Source organism: Dendrobates tinctorius, unplaced genomic scaffold (assembly GCF_039654945.1).
Source record: "Dendrobates tinctorius isolate UK_male_01 unplaced genomic scaffold, ASM3965494v1 ptg000107l, whole genome shotgun sequence".
Classification (NCBI taxonomy): Eukaryota; Metazoa; Chordata; class Amphibia; order Anura; family Dendrobatidae; genus Dendrobates; species Dendrobates tinctorius.
Genome location: NW_027361775.1, coordinates 32179692 through 32193062, shown reverse-complemented (window position 1 = coordinate 32193062; position 13371 = coordinate 32179692). Strand labels below are relative to the sequence as shown.

The 13371-nt window shown below is 43.0% G+C and overlaps 1 protein-coding gene across 1 annotated transcript in view; it reads left to right on the top strand.

Moving 5' to 3' along the window:
* Window positions 1–13371, top strand: part of LOC141100699 (solute carrier family 12 member 9-like) — a 393180-nt gene that overhangs the window by 232658 nt on the left and 147151 nt on the right. Inside the window, exon 9 of the mRNA XM_073589335.1 lies at window positions 2857–2981. Coding sequence (XP_073445436.1) covers window positions 2857–2981 — 125 coding nt within the window. The remainder of the gene's footprint in view (window positions 1–2856; window positions 2982–13371) is intronic.

Below are 13371 nucleotides of genomic sequence, written 5' to 3'. Positions count from 1 at the left end.
ATTCAATGTTGCCCAGCGACAATCCTGAAAGCTGGAGATCTGGAGAAGATCTGTATGGAGGAGTGGGACAAAATCCTTGCTGCAGTGTGTGCAAGCTTGGTCAAGAACTACAGGAAAAGTCTGACCTGTAATTGCAAACAAAGGTTTTTGTACCAAATATTATGTTCTGATTTAGTATTGTTTCAAATACTTATTTCATAAAATGCAAATCAATTATGTAAAAATCACACAATGTGATTTTCTGGATTTTTTTTTTCCTTCTGTCTCTCACAGTTGAAGTGTACATACGATAAAAAAATAACAGACCTCTCCATTCTTTGTAGGTGGGAAAGCTTACAAAATCTGCTGTGTATCAAATACTAGTGTATATATTCCCATTACAATCAAGTATCTGCCTGTATGGGTTATCCATATCTTCCATCCAGTTCCCTGACCATGAAAGCTTTTCGGAGTACCTGAAATACTTTTAATCTAAGACTTATTTAGGCCTCTTTCACACTTCAGTTATTTGCATCAGTTACAATCCGCCGAAAAGGCAGACAAGCGGATCCGTTCTCAACTGATGTGAATGGATGGCACAGGATCCGTTTTTAGACGGATCCTGAAAATGAGGAAATTTTAAGGAAACGCTGGCGAGAGAGAGAGATTTTTTTTGGATATGTAAAAGAACCATAGTCCCTCAAAAATAGCAGGGAACTCCCAAATGGATAAATCCTACAGAGAAAGGAGTGAATATCCCCAAAAATCAAACACAAATGAAATACATCAATTATAAAGGTATTGAGATTACAAATCTCAAAAAGATAAAAATAACAATGAATGAACAATATATAAAGTAGAGTCAATAGCTAAAAATAGTAAGTCTGTGATGTAGACACAAAGAAAAAGACAGGACCAAGGACAAAAAATTATATGTAATCAACAAATAATTAGGTAGCTAAAAGTATATACAGTATCCACACATATATTGTTTCTGTTTGGCGTCATAGTATGCAGCAACAAAGATATATTCTCCAACTTTGACTAATATGGCGTCCACTCCTTCATTCTCAATCTGGATGCAGCAGCTGATGGCGGATGTAGCTCTATTAGAGCGCATATACATTATTTAGGAATCCCCCTTTGACTCTATGGGGGAATACCTTTGTATACCATTAAAGGAAATCTCACCATATTTTTGCTACCCCATCTGAGAGTAGCATTAATTAGTGACAGAGACCCTGATTCCATTGATGTATCACTTACTGGGCTGCATGTTATATTTTTGATAAATGACTGTTTTCTCTGCTGCAGATCTACCTGTTCTCTGAATGCTGAACTCTGTATAACCCTGTCCACAATACTGATTGGTAGCTTTTTGTGTACACTGTGCATAGGCAGAATCAGTGATGAGGCGAGATTACACAGCTCATTATCATGTTGGACAACATGGCAGCATGTTTACTAGTCCTCTAGTGATAATCCTCTTCTGATAACACAGTGGGTTTTATCAAAACTACAACAAGCAGCCCAGTAAGGGTCACATCGCTGGATTCAGGTCTCTTTATCTACATTATACCCTCTCAGATTAGGTGGCAAAAACTTGGTGACAGATTCCCTTTAAATGAGAAAGGGCTTGATTTTTCCATAAATAAAGGTATACTAGTTATAAAAGTGTTTGGGTGCCGTATTACAGTTCCCTATCAGACTAAGTTCACAGCAGCATATAAAAAATATCTTCTGCGTTTCTGAAAACTCAAATGATTTTTTTCCTTATTTGTCATCCATATGCTGTCTGTGCAATCAGTTTATGCAACGGCAGCTATTAATAATTTACAAGACCATTTACAGCTTCCTACGGTAAAGACTTGCAATGTATCTGTACTATTCTATGTCTCTGTAGGGAATCTGTTTTGGGTGAGTCTCATTCAATGCACAGACTGATGCACAAGCAGATTCATTTGAGAAAAAAAATGTCTCCTCCGCTCTGCCCCTTTGAATCACATTGATCTGGATGCTGTCCATGTCTCACAGAAAGCATTTGGACAGAAAATATGGTTTATGTGAACTTGGCGGGTTTAGGTTGGTTTCACATTTGCGTCTGTTTGCGCAGCGTTTCATCCGCAGCAATTCGTATGCGTCATGTTTCCCTATGTATAATATGGTGTACGCAGGGGCATGCGTCAGCGTATGCATGCGTTGTTTTTCGATGTGCGGCGGGGTCCGGCGAACGCAACATGTTGGATTTTTGGAAGTGGCAAAAATCCGTCAAATATGCGCATTCGTGCGTCAGATAAACGCATTACTGTCTATGGGAACGCATGCGTATGCATGTGTCCGAAACGCATGCGTTTTTCACATAATCATGTACTGGGAAATGAGACATGCCCACTGGGTGTGGCTTGTGTCAAGGAAATTTTCCGAACGCATGCGCTGAAAAAACACAAACGCATGCAAACGCAGCTGGGTTTTTTTGCCGTCATGCGTAAGCTGATGCAGATATAAAACGCAGTGTTAACATGCATTTGTATGCGTTTTGACTTGCGTTTGCGCATGCAGACGAAACACTGCGCACACAAACACTAATGTGAACCTAGCCTCACAGAGCCACAATGCGGTACATGAACGCTTACTACCGTAGATAAGGAGTGCAATGCTCAGCGCCCGGCATCACCGACCATAACTGGGAGAGGATTATCGCGTGGCAGGTCTATTTATGTCTCCATTTAGTTGTCCGATGTTTGAGATCTGGGGAGGGGAATAAAAAGTGAGTTCATCAGACCCTTATATCATCCCCTTGTTAGGCTTGTCGCCTCAAATAACTTTTCTGCCTGTGCCAGTCTATAATGTCTAATAATGCTTTTACTTGTCTTTTAGCTGGTGCTGTTTGCTGGGAAAGTGAACACCATTGCCGCAATTGTGACCATTTTCTTCATGCTGGTGTATGCCGCTGTGGGTCTTGCCTGTGTGGCACTGGAATGGGCCTCGGCGCCAAATTTCAGGTACATTGAAAAATGTCTGTAATTTTCTATAAAGGCATCTCTAGATCACTGCTACAATAATGTGTGTGCAGCGGGAGGTGCAAATTCTCTGATGTATGGTACCTAGCTGAGTATTGAGCTCTGTATTAGTTCAGTCATTAGTCTGGATCAGAATGTACCTCTGTGTAAGCAGATTACAAGGGAAAGCTCAGTAAAAAGCACAGTGCCCCTCAAAGTGCCAACCACAGTTCTGCACAACAGTTTCAGATGAAGGCCCCGATATAGATTTCACCAGAATTTTCTCATAAACCTGTGTGAAATATCACAACCTATTTTATCAGTTTTGTTGGGCGCAAAAACATTGTGATTTTGCTGCTTATACACCAATCCCGGCTAACTCATAACTTTTCAAAAAGTGGATGGAGCTTAGCCCAGAGAGGACGTGGACAAGCACAGTGGCCCAATGAACTCCAAAAAATTACATCAGAATTGTACTCCAGTGTCAGACATAAGTACATTTCTTGCTGTGTTGAACATTGGCTAAAAAATGGGCCAAGTTCAGTTTGAGGCACGTGCCTTGCTAAATTACTTGGCTTCCCCTACTCCAGCGCACTCTTTGGGGCCGCAGTGTCCCTTGATCACTTCTTACATCTACTTTCTCACACTGTTTTACTCCTCTTGGAGACATCTGACCACTTGATGTGAGGGACACTATTGATAAAATACCTTTCCTATTATCCGTGTCGTCTTCTTTGCCTTGTATCCCACCCTAAAAAGAAAGTAATCTGAAGAAATCTTTGACAAATTGCAATACTTTGTCAGCAAATTTAATTATTTAGCTCTAGGTTACATATCATTTTAGACAGTTCCAAAACTGTTCATCTAAGGTCACACGTTGGGCTTGTATTGCATTTTCTTTTGGCACTATTACATTTATACCACAATGTTGGGAAACCACGGCAAAATGAGGCCCTCACAATACCTTCATGCCGAAAGTTATAGTACATAGCATATGGTAAATATACATTGATTTAATGGGTGTTTTTTTTTTTTTTTTTTAGCAATACCAGGAAAGATCTAATCCGTACACTCAGGCTATGTTCCCACAATGAGCTCTTGATGATGTAGATTTTCTGCACCTATTATGTAACTTAGGGTACTTGCGATTTTTCATTGCGTTTTTGAGTGTTTTTTGCACGCGTTTTTGACACTGTGTTTTTTGTCTCGTTAGTATGCCATGTTTCAGATATATCTGCTTTCTTTTTGATGGTTCTAGGTATTTGGCTTTGACAAAATTTCATTGATTTAGTCATGTGTGGATTACATGCGCTTTCCTCCTTAGAAACGCACTAAATACTCATGTGCGATTTTTACATGCAGATTTTCGGTTTCTCATGTCTCAGTCTATAGGACAATTTGCACATAATAGAAACATATCAATCAGAGATCAGTTTGCGCTCAGTAAATGAAAAGTAGAGAGGGCACGAGATGTCACTAAATCATATCGACTTTGCTGGATCTGTATGATGCTGCATTTTTGGCACAGCGAAAATGCACATCGTTAAAAACTCAATGGTGGGTACACAGCCTTAAGCATCACAAATGCAGATTTTATCTGAGGTTATAGAGTCCAGGCTTCTTTAGCTTTCACCCATACACAATCTTAGCACCATGCTATAAATCTAATAAAAGATCTGAGTGTCTAAAGAAATGGCTCTCCCTCCTCTATCTCCCCCTGCTTCGCTCTGGCACTGACTCCCTTCTCTGAGTGTGCAATTTCTTTTCTTCTTTTGCATTTGCCCTTCAAACAACATCTACATATATATACTCCTCCCCTGACAGCGAGCTCTGAAATTGATACTTACACTAAATTTATGAAACTTTTCCCAACTTGCCTGTGATTTCCCTGGCTGTCTGCCAGCAATCCCTCTCTTTCCATTAGTGGTAATTAACTAACAAGGAAGAGGCAGAGCAGCATTAGGCAGGCAGCTGGAGTTAAAGACGGCGACACAACGTACATACTGTACAGTGTTCCACTGCCTCCTATGAGGAGGATTCTCCTTGTAAACATGTAACCGGTTAATGAATTAATTATTTCTTCTAACAAGAGTCAGCTTTTGTTTCAATCATTTTACAATCACTGCCTTATAATATTAAGAACCACTTTCTTGGCTGAAAACATGTGAGGCTCAATGGATGAGATAAGAGTGAAGCTGTCAGAGGGAAATACATGGAATGTCACCCATCAAAAATACAAGAAACGTACGCTGTAGTTGGGACATCAGTGCTCCAGCCTGTTAATAGGCGGAGAGGCATCGTTGGTGCAGGGGAAGGCGAGTATTGCTGTACCTGTTATTTGTGAACATCTGAAAGTCTGGGTGCTAAAGAAATTTCACAGGGGAAACAACTCATTACCGATCACAAAGTGTGAGTGGTGCACCCATTGGTGAGCTTATTTGCTTTTATTGAGGTAATACTTCCTCTGATGTCATCTGTTCATTTGTACACGCCCCATAATACAAGATATAAAGAGGGCGATATAAAAGTACAGGGCTGAAATCTGACATCATCAGAGCTCTGCCACAATGCAACCAATACATACACAGTATATTAGAGCTAGAACTGTGGACCACTGTAAAATCCGCAATCTAAAACACAGTTGGTCCAGTTTTGTGATCGTTTCTCACTGGATCAGGCATCGAGCCATGGTACCTTTTCCTCTGTCCAGTTCCCTTTGTGCTTATGATGTCAGGTTACTGTGGTGATATTATCACCCAAGTTCATTGAAAGCCAGCCATGTGCTGTCTGAGTATTGAGATAGCATTGGTCTCAGCAACCATGTGCTTGTTAGCAGTTGCTTAATCTTTCACTTAGCTCAAGCTCCAGCTGGGTGCCTGATATCCTCCAGCAACTTCCATTACACTACCAATGTTATTTCCAAGCTCAGTCCAGCTTACCTTGGTGTAGTCCACACCTATTTCTTCAAATCAAGTTTCCAGATTGTGCTTAACATTGTTCACGCCTCTCTCACTGCAATTAAGGTAATACATCACAACAAGCTAGTCTCCAATTCACCTACAAGTACTTCTCACAAAATTAGAATATCAAAAATTTAATTTCAGTTCTTCAATACAAAAAGTGAAACTCATATATTACCGTATATAGTCATTACAAACAGAGTGATCTATTTCAAGTGTTTATTTCTTACAGCCAATGAAAACCCAAAAGTCATTGTCTTAGTAAATTGGAATACTGTACTTTATAAAATCAGGTTGAAAAATTATTTTAAAATCTGAAATGTTGGCCCACTGAAATGTATGTTCAGTTAATGCACTCAATATTTGGTCGGGGCTTCTTTTGCATCAATTACTGCGTCAATGCGGCGTGGCATGGAGGCAATCAGTCTATGGCACTGCTGAGGTGTTATGGAAGCCCAGGTTGCTTTGATAGTAGCCTTCAGCTCATCTGCATTGTTGGGTCTGGTGTCTCATCTTTCTCTTGACAATACTGCATAGATTCTCTATGGGGTTGAGGTCAGGATAGTTTGCTAGCCAATCAAACACAGTGATACTGTTGTTTTTAAGCCAGGTATTGGTACTTTTGGCAGTGTGGACACATGCCAAGTCCTGCTGGAGGATGACATTTCTGTCTCCTAAAAGCTTGTTGGCAGAGGGAAGCATGAAGTGCTCTAAAATTTCCTGGTAGATGACTGCGCTGACTTTGGTCTTCATAAAACACAGTGGACCTAGACCAGCAGATGACATGGCTCCTCAAACAATCACTGATTGTGAAAACTTCACACTAGACCTCAAGCAGCTTGGATTGTCTGCCTCTCCACTCTTCCTCCAGACTCTGGGACCTTGATTTCCAAATAAAATGCAAAATTTACTTGCCCAGGTAACACGCTTCTGGCTTTGTCTATTGGTCATGAGTGGCTTGACACAAGGAATGCGTCATTTGTAGCCCAAGTCCTGGATACGTGTGTGTGTGTGTGTGTGTGTCTGGTGGCTCTTGAAGCAATGACTCCAACAGCATTCCACTCCTTGTGAATCTCCCCCAAATTTTTGAATGGCCTTTTCTTAACAATCCTTTCTAGTCTGCGTTTTTCTCAGTTGCTTGTGCACCTTTTTCTACCACACTTTTTCCTTCCACTCAACTTTCCATTAATATGCTTGGATACAGTGCTCTGTGAACAGCCAGCTTCTTTAGCAATGACCTTTTGTGGATTACGCTCCTTGTGACTTGCTCCGTTGTTCTATCGGCCCAGGTTCTGCTGCTCACCCTCTAAATCGACATCACCAGGTGAGCCCATAGCAGTGATAATTAACTGTACATCTCACTACTCCGTAGTTCTCCTAGAAGTCCTGCTTCGTCCACTTGAGCTGATCTCCTTCTGCCCTGATGTGTAAAAGAAGGACATTTGTGCTCCAATAGAACTATACCGACCTTCTTGCATTCAGTGGGGATGACGAGACAGAACTGTACATAGTGTGCTACCTGGCTACACAGGTGAAAGACTTATACGTTTAAAGGGGTAACAATTGTTTTAATTTTTATTTCATAAATCAGTAGTACACATGAAAATTAGCAACTTTGTAATATATCTTATTAGAGAAATGTGCTTCTTTCTCTGCCAGAACTGATCAGCCATTATCAAAATTCTCAATTCTAAGGTAAAATCTGTATTTTGTGAAGGCAGACTTTCCCATTAGAGAGATAGGCAGCTGCTACTGAAAAGATTTTTTGTAGGTTTTTGGTATTCACTGAATACACATTTTACGTCCGAATTGAAAATTTTGATAATGACTTTTTGCTAGTTTTCCCGGTTGGGCTTCGCTCGCATTCATGCCATGTGTCCAGGGTTCTTGTGTGTATTCAGTTGTTACCTACACTCTGCTAATCATTTCTAACAGTGATTTTATCCCTTCTTATTGGTTTCCAAAGTAGCTTTAGGCTGCGTTTACACGTTGCTTTTTTTTTTGTGTTTTTGCGGCGGTTTTTAACTCGCGTTTTTGCCTATGGGATTCCGCAATGCTGTGCTAATGCTGCAGATTTTCCGGCGGCGGAATCGCATCGCAGAAAAATACACTGCATGCTCATTAATTTTGCGGAATCGCGGCAATTCTGCACCCTTAGGATTGCATTGTTCTGCTTACTTTCCGCATGTGGCTGTGCCCACCATGCGAAAAGTAAGCAGAACATTTGCGGATGGCACCCACTGTCCTCCGGGCTCAGGGTACCATATCCCTGTACAAAATAGAATTAAAATAAAAAGTCGTCATATTCTTACCTTCCGATGTCCCGCGCAGCGTCACCAGGCTTCAGCTATGCTGTCGGCAGGTCCCGTTCCCAGTGATGCATTGCGGCAATGACCTTTGATGACGTTGCGGTCCCGTGATACCGTAGTGGTCTCGCGAGACCGCGACGTCATCAAAGGTCATTGCTGCAATGCATCACTGGGAACGGGACCAGCCGGCAGCATTGCGATGATCGGGAATGCTGCGCGGGACGTCGGAAGGTGAGAAAAACTCCATTTTTATTTTTTTTTATTATTATTTTTAACATTAGATCTTTTTACTACTGATGCCGCATAGGCAGCCTCAATAGTAAAAAGTTGGTCACACTCGTCAAACACTATGTTTGACGAGTGTGACCAACCTGTCAATCAGTTTTCCAAGCGATGCTACAGATCGCTTGGAAAACGCTAGTGTTCTGCAAGCTAATTACGATTGCAAATTGCTAGTTTTTCCGCGGGAAAATCGCAGGAATTTAAAATGTGGTTTTTCCCGCGGAATGGAATTCCGGAATTCCCGCAGTAACTTCGCGGGAATTCCGTAAGTTGTGCACATAGCCTTAGTCTGTTTAGTCTTTGAGACATGTCTGCTTGCCTGCTGTTGAAATCACCTAAGGCTATGTGCACACGCTGCGGATTGGTCTGCAGATTTTTCCACGTGGATTTTGCAAAATCCCCAGGTAGGTGCGGATTAGCCTGCGGTTTATCACCTCTACAATGGAGGAGATGGCAAACCGCAGCGGAATCCGCAGAAAAGAATGACATGTCAATTCTTTCTGCGGATTGGAAACCGCAGCAAAAACCGCGTGGAAAATTCCGCACCGTGTGCACTGCAGTTTCCATTTTCCATAGGTTATAATAGTACTGTACAACGCAGCAGACTCTGCGGCGGATCCACAGGGCCAAATCCGCTGCGGATCCGCAGCAGAATCCGCAGCGTGTGCACATACCCTATAAGGTTTTCTACTTTGTAGAAAAGCTAAACACTAGTCATGAACAGGTTAATTCTGAAATATCTGATATTACAGGCTGCGCTTCATGAAATTGAGTTGAGCAAATGACATCATGTAAAGATTCCTATTGATCCCCCGCTACAGCCTTGGAACAATCAGAATTCAATACCAGAACCATATTAGAAATGAAAAGCCATCAAGATGTTTATCCCTCGAGACCCTTTTTTTAATACATTAGGCACACCATTGGTAATATGTATGAAATGACAGGCAAGTTAGGACATATCTCCTGTATACGTCCATATGGAAAGCTGTTGTAGCTCTGCCACAATATTGTATACTGGATGCATAGCCCAAATGCTGCATGTACACTTGTACGTTTGTTGTTTGTCGCGCAAGGACTCTTTGTAGTCAACTGGCACCTGCAAAATGGCTACTACGATCAGGCTTGGCGCAAGCTTCTCTGTTTCCCAGAGCACAAGGGTTCCCCTGACCTTCACCCTTTAACCATTGTATAAGGATATGCACTTACAGAGGGGTCCTGGACAAGGGCCACAGAGCCAGATGCTATTCAGTGGCACAAGCTGGCAAGGAGGGCCATCAAGCAGGTTCAAAACCAAAAGGGCATATCCGGGACAAAATGGTCAAGCCCAGGCCAAAAAAGAGGAGTAATCAGGCCTAGAATTGGAGCACAGCAGTATTCACCAGGACAGCAATACTATTGACTGGCAGTGGAGTCAGAGCTTCAGGGGTTTAAATAGCTCCCTGCCCCACGCAGAGCTCTCAGGAAAGAGTGATCAAAACCTAGACCAAAATTAACCCCATGGCTCCCTTATAAAACAGCACCAAAAGTCCCTGGCGAAAAACAGGAATGGTGCTGACATGCGTGACGAGCATCAAAGGCGCGCTGCTGCCCAGCAGCCAAAGTGGAAGTGGAGGAAACACGAATAATCGGGATAGATGATACAATGTTATACAGTTGGATAGGTTTGTCACGGACTCCCACTGTAAGAAGACGTAAAGCACATGGTAAAGTATTTCCGATACTAATAATAAGATATGTTCACAAAGGGCTGATTCACATCTACAACAGATCCACAGCAAAATATACATGTTTTATGGAATTACCTCAGATTTCACCTTCAGCATGACAAAGGATGAAATGCCCTGTACAAATCTGCAATATGAATTGAAGGGCTGCGGATTTTAAGTCTTCACTGCAAAGCTTTGTTCATGCGGATTTTTTTCCGCTATGTGTGATGAGATTTGACAAAATCTCATTCATTTCTCTAATGTAATACTCGGAGGGTTTATTTCCTTGACCTATGGACAGAAAATCCGCTGAATATCCACCCTGTGTTATCATACCCAGAAAGTGGCTTCTTTTTTGTATGGGTGTAAAAACATGAACATAAATGAAGTCGATGACTGAACTTTTGTGTTGGCAGATTTTTAGAATAACATGCCATACAAAGTAAAACAAACAAATCAGACCAATTGAAACAAATTAAAATGATGAGCATTGCATTCTGCATCCATGAGCAGATTTGTGGACTGTCCTGTTGGAGAACTCGTCTAGTATGCAGTTGAGATGCAGTCTAGATCTTTGAAAACCAATTAGAAAACAAAAAGCCATCAAATGATGATTTAGCGAATCCTGCTTTGAGCAGGGGGTTGGACCAGATGGCCCAGGAGGTCCCTTCCAACTCTACGATTCTATGATTCTATGAAATTGAGATGCAATATATAAGGCTATGTTTTATTTTTGCAGCAATTTTTTTTGTTGGTGCAGAAAAGAAGCTGCCTTTCGCGATACCATCAAAAGCTATGGAGTTTCAGAAATCTCAGGCACACACTTGTTTTTTCTTTGACTGCTTTTGAGAACTTCAGCATAAGACCGGGGTCACATGTGCGAGAAACTCGCACAAGTCTCGCATCTCAATACCCGGCACTGCCGCTGGCACTCGAGACCGGCTGTATGTATTTCTATGCAGCTGAGCGCTTCAGTCCGAGTGCCGGAGGCAGTGCCGGTGTAAGGTAACAAGCAAGAACGCGGGATGCAGTGACGGAACACAGAAAAGAAAAGAGCGACCAGAATGGTGACCGGTCTGCAAACCCTGTCTTATGAGGAAAGGTTGCAGGATTTGGGAATGTTTAGTTTGCAAAAGAGAAGACTGAGAGGAGACTTAATAGCTGTCTACAAATATCTAAAGGGCTGTCACATTGTAGAAGGATCAACTTTATTCTCATTTGCACAAGGAAAGACTAGAAGCAATGGGATGAAACTGAATGGGAGGAGACACAGATTAGATATTAGAAAAAACTTTTGACAGTTAGAGTGATCAATGAGTGGAACAAGCTGCCACGAGAAGTGGTGAGTTCTCATTCAATGGAAGTCTTCAAACAGAGGCTGGACAGACATCTGACTGGGATGATTTAGCGAATTCTGCTTTGAGCAGGGGGTTGGACCAGATGGCCCAGGAGGTCCCTTCCAACTCTACGATTCTATGATTCTACAGGCAGAGCAAGGGTTAACAGGTTTATTTACAGGGGAATACTCCACGCAGGGAGGTAAAGGGTTAAACAGCATGAATAGAAAAGGATGTAGGGAGACAAAGGGTTATACAGGGGAGACAAACAGTACATTAAATCAAAGGATATTTTTAAGGTGAAGCACAACGGTTCAAAATAACGGTGGTCCAATAGCACAGATGTCAGGAAGTCCTTAAACTGCAGCTCCTACTGTGAACTCAATGGCGCCGGCAACGGCTGGCGCGGTGTCCTCTCTAGTGGGGTCCAGCAAGCAAACAATACCCCTTCTTCTGGTAACAGTGGTTTGTCTCCGACACCTTCCACTGCCCCTAGTCCATATACTGTAGATGCCTACAAGGTTACGGGCCGAGGTACTGTCTAACCCCGATGTGTCTCCTGCACAACTCTCCTTACAGTCTCGGTCAAACGAGCCCAAAGTGGCTGACGGTAATACGGGTCACGGTCTTGTACAAGCCCAGCGTGGCTCGGCAGGTGTTTACTCGCACAGTCAGGAAGTCAGGGTACAAGTGTCTGTCTTGTCTCCGGTCACTCTTATGGGGCACGTGTGTTGTACTCGGACACGGTACATTCTGCATCTTGCTTTCTAGTAGTCCCCGACACACCCTGCACGTTCCTCTCCCCCCTCTGGTCCCCGCTGTTGGTGACGAGGAATGGCGGACGCTGGCCTGCACAATGCTGGTGCTCCCTCGACGGGGCACCTCTCCCTCTCTGGCTGCCGCATGGCCGGCTCTGCTCTCTCCTGTGGGCACGGCTCTGCTCTGTTCTGTGGGCACGGCTCTGCTCTGTTCTGTGTGCACGGCTCTGCTCTGTTCTGTGTGCACGGCTCTGCTCTGTTCTGTGTGCACGGCTCTGCTCTGTTCTGCAGCGGCTCTGCTCTGTTCTGCACCCGGCTTCTCTCCTGGCAGCGGTCCCTGTTGTGAATTCTCTTACTTCTGAGTCGGGGCTCCCTCTGGTGGTTACTGCGGTTAGTGGAGTTGGCCGGAATGACAGAAGTCTGCCACCTGACGATGATGATTGGAAATCAGGGGTTACTGACTGGGAGTATTTAAGTGAGCAGCCTTCCCTCAGTTGCTGCTGGTGATTTGTTTCTTCCTGTGCATTTTGAGGTCTGCTGTCTCCTGCCTGATCCTGCATTTTTCAGTTAAGTGGTTCTTTTGCTAATCCTTTGCATCTGATCTGGTTTTGCCTTTTTCTGCTTTGCTGTGAGGGTTCAGCGTGCTCCCTGCTGGGGCAGTGCTGGACCCCGCTCCATATGTTACAGCTTGTGTCAGTTTGTTCGGTCCCCTGTTATATTAGTCCCTTTTGCTTTGCTGCCAGTTAACACCAGAATGCTGATATAGTGGGGGAGAGGTCGTGAGACCTCAGTGTTTTTGTACATCAGTCGTGTTGGATTTTTTAGGGTTTTTGCGTGATTGCAGACAGTGTCTTGCTTGTCCTATCCTGTCTAGACAGTTTGGGCCCCATCATTTGCTCAGTCTATTTTCTATCTGTGTTTGTACCTCATCTTGTCTCGCCGACAATATACAGTATGTTTGGGGGCTATCTATTCCTTTGGGGTTCTACTCCGGGGCAATTAAGATTTCACCTTTCCTGCTTTAGGCTTAGTTAGCTC